Here is an 11,809-nt window from a genome sequence, read left to right as displayed (position 1 = left end):
TATGTTCATAATTGTTTTATAGACTATAGATATTATACTATAGACCATAAATATTATGCTTATATTTGTTACAGAACATAAATATTATATTATAGACAATAAGTATTATGTTCCTATTTATTACAGAATATAAATATATTGTAGATTATAAATATTATGTTCATAATTATTTTATAGACTATCGATATTATAATATAGACCATAAATATTGTGCTTATTGTGTTATTTAAAATTTCTGGGGTTCCATTTAGAGGTATTGGGGCTCATTTGAGCCTCAAGATATGTAGATATATGACAAACTTCCTGTGGACCCTTGGAAAACGACATTTTCCATGGTCCAACGGGTTTCCTGTTTTGGATGATGTCTTCAAGGTAAAGCCCGGCTTTAAATATTGGGAAGTCAGGCTTGACTTTCTCTGCTACCTGAGTGCGCTCTCTGGGGAACGTAGAAAGGATTAAGGAGGGTACAGAATGTAATGGTGGAGGTGGGATTTTTAAAATAGCCAGGCGCATAGTCTGGTTTTATTCTATCAACAAGGGCCTAAATAAAATATTATTTTTCCTCATAATATCAGCCTTTATCATTTTTAATCATTACATTATATTTGTTACAGAACATAAATATTATATCATAGACAATAAGTATTATGTTCCTATTATATTCCTATGTTACGGAATATAAATATTATATTATAGATGATAAATATTATGTTCATGTTTATTTTATAGACTATAAAATTATATTATAGATGATAAATATTATGTTCATATTTAGTTTATAGACTATACATATATTATGGAATATAAATGATATGTTTATATTTGTTACAGAATATAAATATTATATCATAGACTATAAATATTATGTTTATATTTGTTACAGAATATAAATATATTATAGACTATAAATATGTTCATATTTATTTTGAAGACTATAAATATTATATAAATAGTGCTTATATTTATACTCTGAGTATGTTATAAAATATATGTTTATATTTGTTAACAGAAATATTTATATTTATTTACAATATATTCATATTTAATATAGATTAATATAAAACAAATATATTATATAAATATATTTATATAAGATAAATATATTCTAGAAATAGTATATTTAAAATGTTATATAATATAAATATAATTTCCCATAAGACAAATATTCTTATATAAATATATATATAATATAATATAATCATGACATTCTACATAACAAATATATTTATTTTACATAAGATATTTAATATAATATGCACATTAATGCATTATGTAATATAAATATTACATTTATATTTAAAACATTATTCTGAGAAGAGGTCCACAGGCGTCATCAGATTGCCAAAGGGATCCATAACACACAAAAAATTAAGCCCATCATTTAAAATAAAAGTGATGCAAAAAAATTTTTTTAAGGCAGCTAGGTGGTACAAAAAATAGAATGTGGGGTCTGAAGTCAGGAAGACATCTTCCTGAGTTCAAATCTGTCTGCTGGAGTTTCCCCTCTAAAATTACCTGAGACTCACTTTTTCTAGAATAAGGTCTACCTCGTGAATGAAGTCTCCCTCATCAGAGAGAAAGCTTGTTGACAGCAGAGACTTTTTAGGCCCCATCTAGTCCACACCCTTCGTTTTATAGATGAGGAAACCAAGGCCCAGAAAAGTTAAATAACATTTCCAAAGGCCATATAGGTAGTGACCATGAGACGTGGGATTTAAACTCAAGTCCTCTAACTCTAGAAATGATTTTTTCATTTTAAAATGATATATAGCTATTATATTTATTTATATATTTATTTTATATATGATTTTATATGAAACATTATTTTATTATTTCATTTTTATGAGTATTATTTCAATTTTTCATTTCGTATTCCTTTTTAAGATTTCATTTCTAATCCTAGAAATTAGCATGATGTATTCAGTAGCCACTGAATAAATATTTACTGAATTAAATAGAATCTACCCTACTAGACTGGCATAGTGCTTTATAGTATTAGTACTCAATGAATTTTTTTTAACCCTTACCTTCCATCTTAGAATCAATACTGTGTATTGGTTCCAAAGCAGAAGACACTTCCTATCTGTGTGACCCAGATTGCTGAGTCCTTATCACTGTCCTTGTCCTGAATTACAAAGATGGTTAAGATTTGGTTTCAGGAAATTTAGTAAGAATCAGAGCTATTGTTTTTACAATTACTTCTCCATTAAATCAGATATAGTTCAGTTTTGAGATTGTGTGTGTGTGTGTGTAGGGGGGGGTTGGTTGGTTTGTTTGGTGTGGCCCAATCTTGTGATTTCATCATGGGGTGGGGATTTCTGGTGTGGAAAGTTCTTGGATTCATTTGGATATGACCTAAGTCTTCAAGAATTGCCCCGGAGACAGCAAGGAGGCCCAGTGGATACAGTCTGCCGGGAATCAGAAAGACTCATCTTTCTGAGTTCAAATCTGGCCTCAGACACTTACTAGCTATGTATCCCTGGATAAGTCACTTAACCCCGTTTGCCTCTGTTTCCTCACCTGTCAAAATGAGCTGGAGAAGGAAATGGCAAACCACTCCGGTATCTTTGCCAAGAGGACCCTAGATGGAGTCACAAAGAGTCAGACATAACTGAAAAACTACTGAACCGAGCCAGTCATACAAATAATTGGCATTGGAGAGAGGATTTAAATCTGGAACCTCCAGAATCCAAACCTTCCTTGGATGCCCACTTTGCCTCTCAGTTAAATCATTACCAACTAGTATTTAAAAAAATACACTCGAACGTCCAGGATGTCTTTCTCCATAATAACTGTGATCAAATTTACTTTTACATTCACTTTTCCTTTGAGAGAATAAAAATGGCCATTTATCAGGCACCAGCCAGCTTATCACAAATCAGCACTGACACTCTCAGGTATGTTTCCACAATTAGATTTAGGAAACTGCCTACTATCACTGCTTGCAAAAGGTTCACATCATATGAACTTTTTTCCCTTTGCTCCAACTCTAATAGTACTATTTCTTGATAAAAGTTTTTTTTTCCCCCAAAGGAAAAGGTAGACCACCTGGATCTCTCTCATAATTACACAAACAACACATTTTCTATAGGGACTTGTTTACATATAACACATCCTAGCTGTGAAAATAAAAATCACAGCACACAAGAAAAATGAAATAGCATTTATTAAACAACTCAGGGGGGAGGGAGTAGAATAAAGGACCCCCACCCCCCCAAAAAATCCTGAGGACAAAGAAAGAGTTCTTGATTTGAAACAGGGCTTACAAAATAGGGGATTTATCTATTATGGAAATGAACCTTCTTTGTCCTCCCCACTTTTCCTCCTGTAGCTGTGTGAAGGGGTCAGGCCCTAGGAAACCCCTGATTTCATAAAATCCCTCCATTTTTTTTTATCTGTCTTGCTTCTTTCTGACCTTGAACTAAGGCTTAGACAGGAGAATTCTGATTTCCTGGCCATCTCTGCTTGTTTCATCTTCTATTGTGAACCCAGATTTGTATCTACAATATTGACTTTTGAAGTCCCTCCTAATTTAACAAAAAAACAAACAAATAAACAAACAAAAACCCTGCCTAGTCAATCTTATTCTTCTCCATTCTTTGATATCCAACCCCTGTTTTAATTAGCCTGGATCTAGTTTTTTTCCACACCAGAACATGCCAGGATGAACCTGTCTTTCTTCACAAGGTCATAGATTTAGAGGTAAAAGACAGCTCAGAGACTATTAGGCTCAGCCCTTTCGTTTTATAAGAAAAGGAAACTGAAGGAGGTAAGTGAAGGGGAAGAAATAAGCATTTAGCCATTATTATTTTTCTAAACCCTTGCCTTCCATTTTAAAATGGATATTAAGCATTGGTTCCAAGGCAGAAGAGAGGTACAGGGCTAGGGAACTGGGGTTCGGTGACTTGCCCAGGGTCACACAGCTAGGAAGTGACTGAGGGCAAATTTGAATCCAGGACCTCCTACCCCCAGGCCTGGCTCTCTATCTGCTGAACCACCCAGCTCCCCTGAAGTAAGCATTTATTAAGGTACTGCTTTGTTGTAGTCCCTGTAGGAGGGCAGAGACAGCTGAGAGTCAAGAAGAACCGAGTGCAAATCCAGCTGTGTAATTCTGGGCAAAGTCATTTCATTTTTGTTTGCCTCAGTTTCCTCAATTGTCAAATAGAGTAATAATAGCTCCTGTTCCCCATGGTTGTCATGAGGATCACATGAGATAATTGGAAAATGCTTAGCCTAGTGCCTGGCACACAGCTGGTGCTATATTAATGCTATTATTATATTATTACGGTAAGGTCTTCATTTATCTCATCCAGGATTCAGACTCGAGTCTTCTTGACTCCAAGTCCAGCCTCTTATCCATCACACCAAGGACTGTCCTTTCCACTTTTTTCTAACCTAAATGAACCCATTTTCCAAGTCCCCACAACCTCTAGGAAGTCTTCCTTGTCAGCAAAAACTGGCTGCCTTCCCCGACCTCCCATCACCATTAGAGACTTCGTGACACCATTTCCCCCCCTTTCTGGGTCCAAACGTGTAATTTGGGCACTTTCTCCGCAGACACCTATCAACAATTCTGTCATTTATAGCCCAGTGAAGGACCAACAGTTTGTGACTTGTGACAGGACTGGGCTCCTGGCATCTGGGTCTTCCTGCCTGGTAACGTGGCTTCTCTAGCCACAAAACGGGTCTGACCATGAGAGGTACTGATGAGGGAAAGAGGCGCCTCCTTCCAGAAGGGCAGCTGCCGCCCCGAGAAATCAAGCAGGAAGGGATCACAACTCCCTCCACTGAGGCGTCCTCGTCTAGAAGGGCACGCACAATAAAAGCATTTTAGTGCCACCGCTGGTCACTGTGCTGCAGTCATTATTCAGAGAACAGGAGCAAAATTTTAAAAAACCATCCAAGTTATCAGCCCAGGGTTAACCTCACCTACACTATATATGTACCCACACTCTGTATATAGACACATATGTATATGCAGAATATTTACACACACTATAGAAACATATACACACAGCCCATGTATGTATGTGTTTTATGTACTATAATATATACATGATAGATAGAAAGAAAAAGATTGGCAGACATAGAAAGAGAGATAGAAAAATACTGACCGACACAAATAGGTAGATAGATATAGATATGGAGGTAGGTAGATAGAAAGATAAACACACAAACACATAGATACAAACAGACAAGACAGAACGAAAAAAATTGACAGATAAAGAAAGATAGATAGATATAGACAGTAGGTAGGTAGATAGACAGACAGACAAACAGACAGAAAGATAGATAGATAGATAGATAGATAGATAGATAGATAGATAGATAGATAGATAGATAGATAGATAGATAGATAAGACAGACAGATAGACAGAAAGAAATTGACAGACGTAGAAAGATATGGACACACAGAAACAGACATATAGATAGAGAGAAAGATAGGATAGACAAACAGACAGAAAGAAACTGACAGACATAGAAAGATATGGACACACAGAAACAGACGCACAGATAGAAAGATAGGATAGACAGACAGAAAGAAATTGACAGACATAGAAAGATATAGACACACAGAAACAGAAAGAGAGAGAGAGAGAGAGAGGATAGACAAACAGACAGAAATTGACATATAAAGACATAGACATACAGAAATACAGACTCTGATAGATGAGATAGATGAGAGAGGTAGCTAGATATAGAAAGAAAGAGATTGACAGAAATAAAAAGATAGATATAAAGAGTTAGATAAAAAAAAGAGAGAGAGCTATAGATATAGTATTAGTAAGCTTAACCCTGGACCAACACTATACACACACAACATACATGGATACATGTATGTGTATTTGTGTATATATATCCCAGATTTCAGAAATCAGACTTTACTTTTATAACCCACAGGTCCATGACTAAGCCAGATTATAACCACATTTATTATTTCTAAGTAGTTGGTCTAAAGCTCAAATACTCAAGTAACTATAAAAAGATCTTCCCAAATGATTCAGTTCCTACCACCAAACAAGTTGAAAATAAAATGATGTTTTTCTGCCACCTAGTGGAAATGAGACCAAAAAGCTATTAGGATGTCAGATTGAGATTTCTTGTTGAAAGTGATCTCCTTTTATAAACAGATCCCAAAGTGAGATGGTTTGTTCCAGGTCACAAAGGTTCTCCGTAGGAGATCTGGGATCTGAATCCAAGTTCTCCCTTTGCTTTTGAAGCAAGTGCTCCTTGCCCACTTGTGCCCATCTTCTCAACTGTGGGAAACAGAGCTCTTTCTAGGTCTTGGTGAGTTCCTTTCTTCCCAGGCTTTGCACAATCTTTTTTTGAAAAGCTACTTTTTACCTAGAATCTGATTGGAGAAGGGGAGGTAAGAAGGGGATGGAGGTGGTGGGAGGGCTTGTGGCAAAGTCCCTGAGGGAAGAGGGAAAATGGTCTCTTGACAACACTGCTTACCCAGCCCTCCCTAATGGGAATCTTCCCAAAGGGAACAGACCAAAGCAAGGACGGTAGGGCTGTGGGAGCTCAGGGCCCTTGGGGATCTACAAACAAGGCTCAGAGTCCACTAGATGATCCTAATTTCTACTTTTCTTTACAAGCAGGATGCCATTTTAAACTCTGGAGAGAACTCCCCAAGAGAATGGACAAAGAACTCATTCATTTGTAGAGAAGACTGGGCAACAAGCTAGGAAATTTAAAAAAAAAAAAGTATAGTCATTTCACACAAAACAGATAAATGTTAGCAAGATTAACAATTCCATATAATGGCCAAAAATATGAAGAGAGAGCATGATGGGTAGAACAAGGCATCTTTGATTCAATGAGAGGTATAGTGAAGGATGAGACCTAGGAAGCAAAAATGCTTCAAATGAGAAATGAACGACTCTTATTCTACAATCTGCGTGACCCAAACTCCCCGTTGAATAAAAATCCACAGGAAAATGCCAAGTCAGCATGGGTTTACAGTTCAGTTAAAACAACAAGCATTTATCAAGTGTGTAGGCAGGCAGAGGATATTGTTTAGCTAATATATGACAGAGCAGATACACCAGGACTAGAGATTTGAGAATCACTTCCAAAGAGATGACAATTAAATTTATGGGAGTTGATGAGTCAACAAGAAGAATGAGAAGAGAAGAGGGTCCAGGGGAAAGACCTGAAGGAAAGTCATGCTCAGGAGGTAAAAGATGGATGATGAAATAGCATGCAAAATAGCGGAGGGGCAGCTGGGTAGCTCAGTGGAGTGAGAGTCAGGCCTAGAGACAGGAGGTCCTAGGTTCAAACCCAGCCTCAGCCACTTCCCAGCTGTGTGACCCTGGACAAGTCACTTGACCCCCATTGCCCACCCTTACCACTCTTCCACCTATGAGACAATACACCGAAGTACAAGGGTTAAAAAAAAAAATAGCGAAGGAATAGTTATTTATAGAGGAGAACCAGAAAAAAACATGTTATGGAAATCAAGACGGGGGAGACTATCCAGGAAAGGGTTGACAGGAAGGGCGAACAAACTGTGGTACATGAATATAATGGAATAATAACAGACTGTAAGAAAGAAACATAGTTTTGTTAACTAATATTATTGTTATATGTTAACTAATATTAATAAACTAATGTTAACTAACATTATTTATATGAACTTGTAAAAACTAAAGCATATTAAGGAAAACCAGGAAAAGAATACAGAGACTACAATAAAGTAAACAAAAATTAAATTAAGATGAACACAATAACAATAATAATAACTTATTATTTTGGACCAGTTTCATTATTTAACTGGCAAAGGAACAGTCAGTGAGGAAAATTTCTCTACCAATGGAGGTCTAAACCAGAAAATTGCTTCTGGCAACAAGAAATTATTAAGTGACTCAATCACAGTCATAATCATTAGGTGTCAGAAGAGGCAATATTTGAACTTACATCTTTCTCAATCAGAGCCTGGCTCTCTATCCACTATGGCATATTGCCTCTATCTCTGCCAAATTATAATTACGAACCAGCAGATCTCAACCCCCCAGGAAGAAATAAGAAATGCATCCCCTCTTTTCAATAGAGAAGTAATATAGACAGAGTGCTGGACTTAGAGCCAAGGACCTATTTCAAATCCTGGCCCTGACACTTGTACTCCTTGAGTGGCTGCAGATAGGCCATTAACTTCTCTGAGATTCAGTTTCTTCATCTATATCTGTAAAATTAAGAAGCTGGACCAGATAACATCTAAAGTCCCTTGCAACTCTAAATCTAGGACTATGGGTGGAATGTTGCCTATGATGGTCACACCTTGGAGAAAGTAGTTTCAGAAGAGTAGAGAGTAGGCAGGCTAAATGTAAGGGGCTGATAAATAAATGGGTGGTGAGGAAGCATGACTAGGGGTAATACAGAAAGTCTAGAAAACTCTTTCTTAGGGAAAATGATGGGGACCACCCAGGCTTGAAGATGGGACAAGTGTAAAGGGCAACAAGTCAAGAAGGGCATGGGATTCAGAGGTGGGATAACTGGTCTGGTCCATTTTGTTAAAACCAAAGAGAGAAAAATGGCGCCAGGGATTGGGTGATGGATTGAGAGAGCAGAGAGGGATGAGAAAGAGGACCAGGGTAAAGAGGAAAGAAAGGAGAAGGGATTAGATGGTGGGAGAGAGGGTTAAGATTAGAAAGGGAATTTCAGAGTTTGAGGTCATGGAGGTAACACTGTAGGGATGATGGTGAGATCCACTATCTGATCCCTGCCTGCAGGGGATAGAAAATGGAGGTCAAAGGAGCTGAGGAGGGTAAAGTGAGAAACCTGACTGGAGTTTCAGAGGACATGAGTGTGTCTACAAAAGGTTCCAATAATGAAGGCAGAAAGACTATGAGCTAGGCTCTGAACAAAGGAGGGAGACACCAACCAGGGGATACCCAAGACAGGGAGAGAACTTTTGGGTCCTTGTTTCTGAGACACTGAAAAGGGCAGCCCTCTAATATTTCTGGATCTCTAAGGCTCAGGTCTGACAAATCTCCCTCAAGATCTATGAATAGGAGTCTCTTTTGGTACAGACCTACTTCTGTCTCTGCCTACCTAAGGCTCAGGACCTCCAATGCATGCATCTTTAGAATAGATCCTTCTAATGACAGAATCCACTTGGGGGCCATCACACAGTCTCATACAAGATCTAATGCATACTGGGTGGAGGTGACACTCCTGGATGTTCACTCTAGTTTTTAAAAGGGAGGACTGACTTCTGTGAACCACAATGATTACTACCAATCAATCAATTAATGCAACCAACAAACATTTATTAAGTTCCCACCAAGGGTCTGGTAGAAACAGAGTAAGTTGATTTTTTTCTAAAAAAAAAACAACAAAAAACAATCCTTATTTTTTTAAGTAACCTCTACCTGCTTTCTTAGAATCAATACTAAATATCAGAAGAGCTAGGTAAATGAGATTAAGTGATTTTTCTGGAGTCACAGAGCCAGGAAGTGTCCTAAGGCCACATTTTGAACCCAAGACCTCCCATCTCTAGGCCTGGCTCTCTATCCACTGAGCCACCAAACTGTCCCAACAATCCTTATTTTTTAAAGAGCTAACACTCCACCAGAGGAGAAAACATACACATATATATAAATGCGTGTGTGTGTATATATATATACATGCATACATACATATATATATACACATATATATATAGATTACTAGATTCATGTGACATGTGAGGAAGCATATTATTCTGATTGTATGTCAGAAATAGATTCAGTAATTGGATGTGTGGGTAGAAGAGAGAGAAAGTTGAAGGTGGTTTCCAGGTCTGAATCATTGGTGACTGGCAGGATGTTGTGCCATCAACAAATCAGGGAAGTCTGAAGGATGATGGAATTAGGAGGAAAAGATGATGAGTTCTACTTTGGCTGTGTTTACTTCATAAGAAAAGAGATTTGGAGGAGGAAGGAACCTCATTTAGAGGTCTAAACCCTTTATTTGAGAAGTCTATGGGACACTCAGTTGGCTCTATATAACAGGGAGTAGGTGATGTGGGAATGCAGCTCAAGAGAGATCAGGGCAAATTATAGAGATGTGAGTCATCTTCCTAGAGATAACTGAATTCAGGGGAGTCAGGGAGATCCCCTAGAGAGAAACAGTGGTGAGAACTAGGTGCCTTCTGTGGCCTAGAATGAAGGAAAACACTTTACCTGAGTACTGAAAGGAAGGAAGACCGATCAGGCTTTGCATCTGTGAGATCATCTTCTTCTGTATCACCTGCATCACCTGCATCACCTGCATCACGTTTCACTGAAGGCTCTGATTCATCTGCCATCTATGAGAACACATAAGTGTAGATAGATACTAAATCAAAATCACAATAACATGCAATTAATAGCTCACATTTATAGACTTCTGAGGTTTGCAATGAATTTTTTTTACACGCTCTGGGATGGAGTTTATTTTTAGCCCATTTAATAAATAGGCAGCTAAGTGATGCAATGGATAGTGTCAGGCCTGGAGTCAGGAAGACCCTTAGACATTTACTGGCTGTGTGTGACCCTGAGAGTAAGTCATTTAACAATTTGACTCAGTTTCCTCATCTGTAAAAATGAGCTAGAAAATAGCAAACCACTCCAATATTTTTGCCAAGAAAACCACAAATGGGGTTGCAAAGAGGCAGACAGGACTAAAACAAATGAACAACAATCAACAAATGAAGAAGCTGAAGTACAGTGGCAGTGACTTGCCAAAGGTCATATAGCTGATAAATATCAGAATTGGAATCAAGCCTTATGATTCTCATCTTAAATTAAGCTTTCATTAGTACTGAGTCTATACCATCTCCACTCAATTCCAGCTACTACCAACCAAATCGCCCCTCAATACTACTTTTATCATGTTGCTTTTTACTCAAGAACCTCCAATGGCTCCCTATTGACTAAACAATCCAATTTAAATCCCTCTCCCTGGCTTTCAGGGTACTCTCTGGTCTGGCTCTGACGTGGGCCCTAAGCCAAATCCTCCAGCCCAGCCCAATATACACCATGTTTCTTGCTGCTTGTGTAGTGCTAGCATCAGAGTTCAGAGACCTGGATTCTCATCTCCTTTACTACTATCTTGATGTAAAACCTTTAATAAATGACTTCTTCTCACTGGGTCTCAGTTTCCTTATCAGGAAAAATGCAAGGGTTAGATCAGAATGTTTTTAAGATTATTTCCAATTCTGTAATTCTATTAATGATTTTCCCCTGCTTTGCTCATTATCTAAAATCTACAAATATTTGCTTAGTATCTCCTTGCTGGAGGGCCTTATGCTAAGCAATAGAGAAATAAATGTGTATAAAAACTGGTCCCTGCCCTCAAGGTACATACAGTCTGTCTAGAGAGGTAAATCATAGATATAAAGGAAGAAATAATTACAAAGGGTAACACATGCTGAATGTAGCTTTGGCAGAGAAGGTTATAGGAGAATCTTGGTGTCATTAAATAGTGAGGGTGACTGAAAAGAAAGGAAGGAAGAAGGAAGGGAGGGAGAAAAGAAGAGGGGGGAAGAAATAAGAAGGAAGGAAGAAGGAAAAAGGGAAAGTGGGAGGAAAGAGAGAAGGGAAAGAAAGAGGGAGGGAAGGAAAAGAAAGAAGGGAGAAAGAGAAGGAAGGAGAGAAGGAGGAGGAAGTAGAGAAAGAAGGAAAGAGGGAAGAAAAGAGGAGAGGAATGAAGGAGGGAGGGAGAAAGGAAGGAGGAAAGGGACAAGAAGAAAAGGAAAGAAGGAAGGGAGAATGGGATGGAGGGAAAAAGGAAGAAATAAAGGAAGAGAAAGGAGAGAAGGAGGAGGGAAGGAACAAGAGAAAAA

General features: G+C 37.8%; 1 protein-coding gene across 1 annotated transcript in view; it reads right to left on the bottom strand.

The window, feature by feature from the left end:
* CASP7 (caspase 7) overlaps window positions 1-11,809 on the bottom strand; it is a 59,889-nt gene that overhangs the window by 28,244 nt on the left and 19,836 nt on the right. The window contains exon 2 of the mRNA XM_044665595.1: window positions 10,167-10,291. Coding sequence (XP_044521530.1) covers window positions 10,167-10,291 — 125 coding nt within the window. The remainder of the gene's footprint in view (window positions 1-10,166; window positions 10,292-11,809) is intronic.

Source organism: Gracilinanus agilis, chromosome 2 (genome assembly GCF_016433145.1).
Source record: "Gracilinanus agilis isolate LMUSP501 chromosome 2, AgileGrace, whole genome shotgun sequence".
Taxonomy (NCBI): Eukaryota; Metazoa; Chordata; class Mammalia; order Didelphimorphia; family Didelphidae; genus Gracilinanus; species Gracilinanus agilis.
The sequence above is the reverse complement of the archived record's forward strand: the minus strand, read 5'-3'. Positions and strand labels throughout refer to the sequence as shown.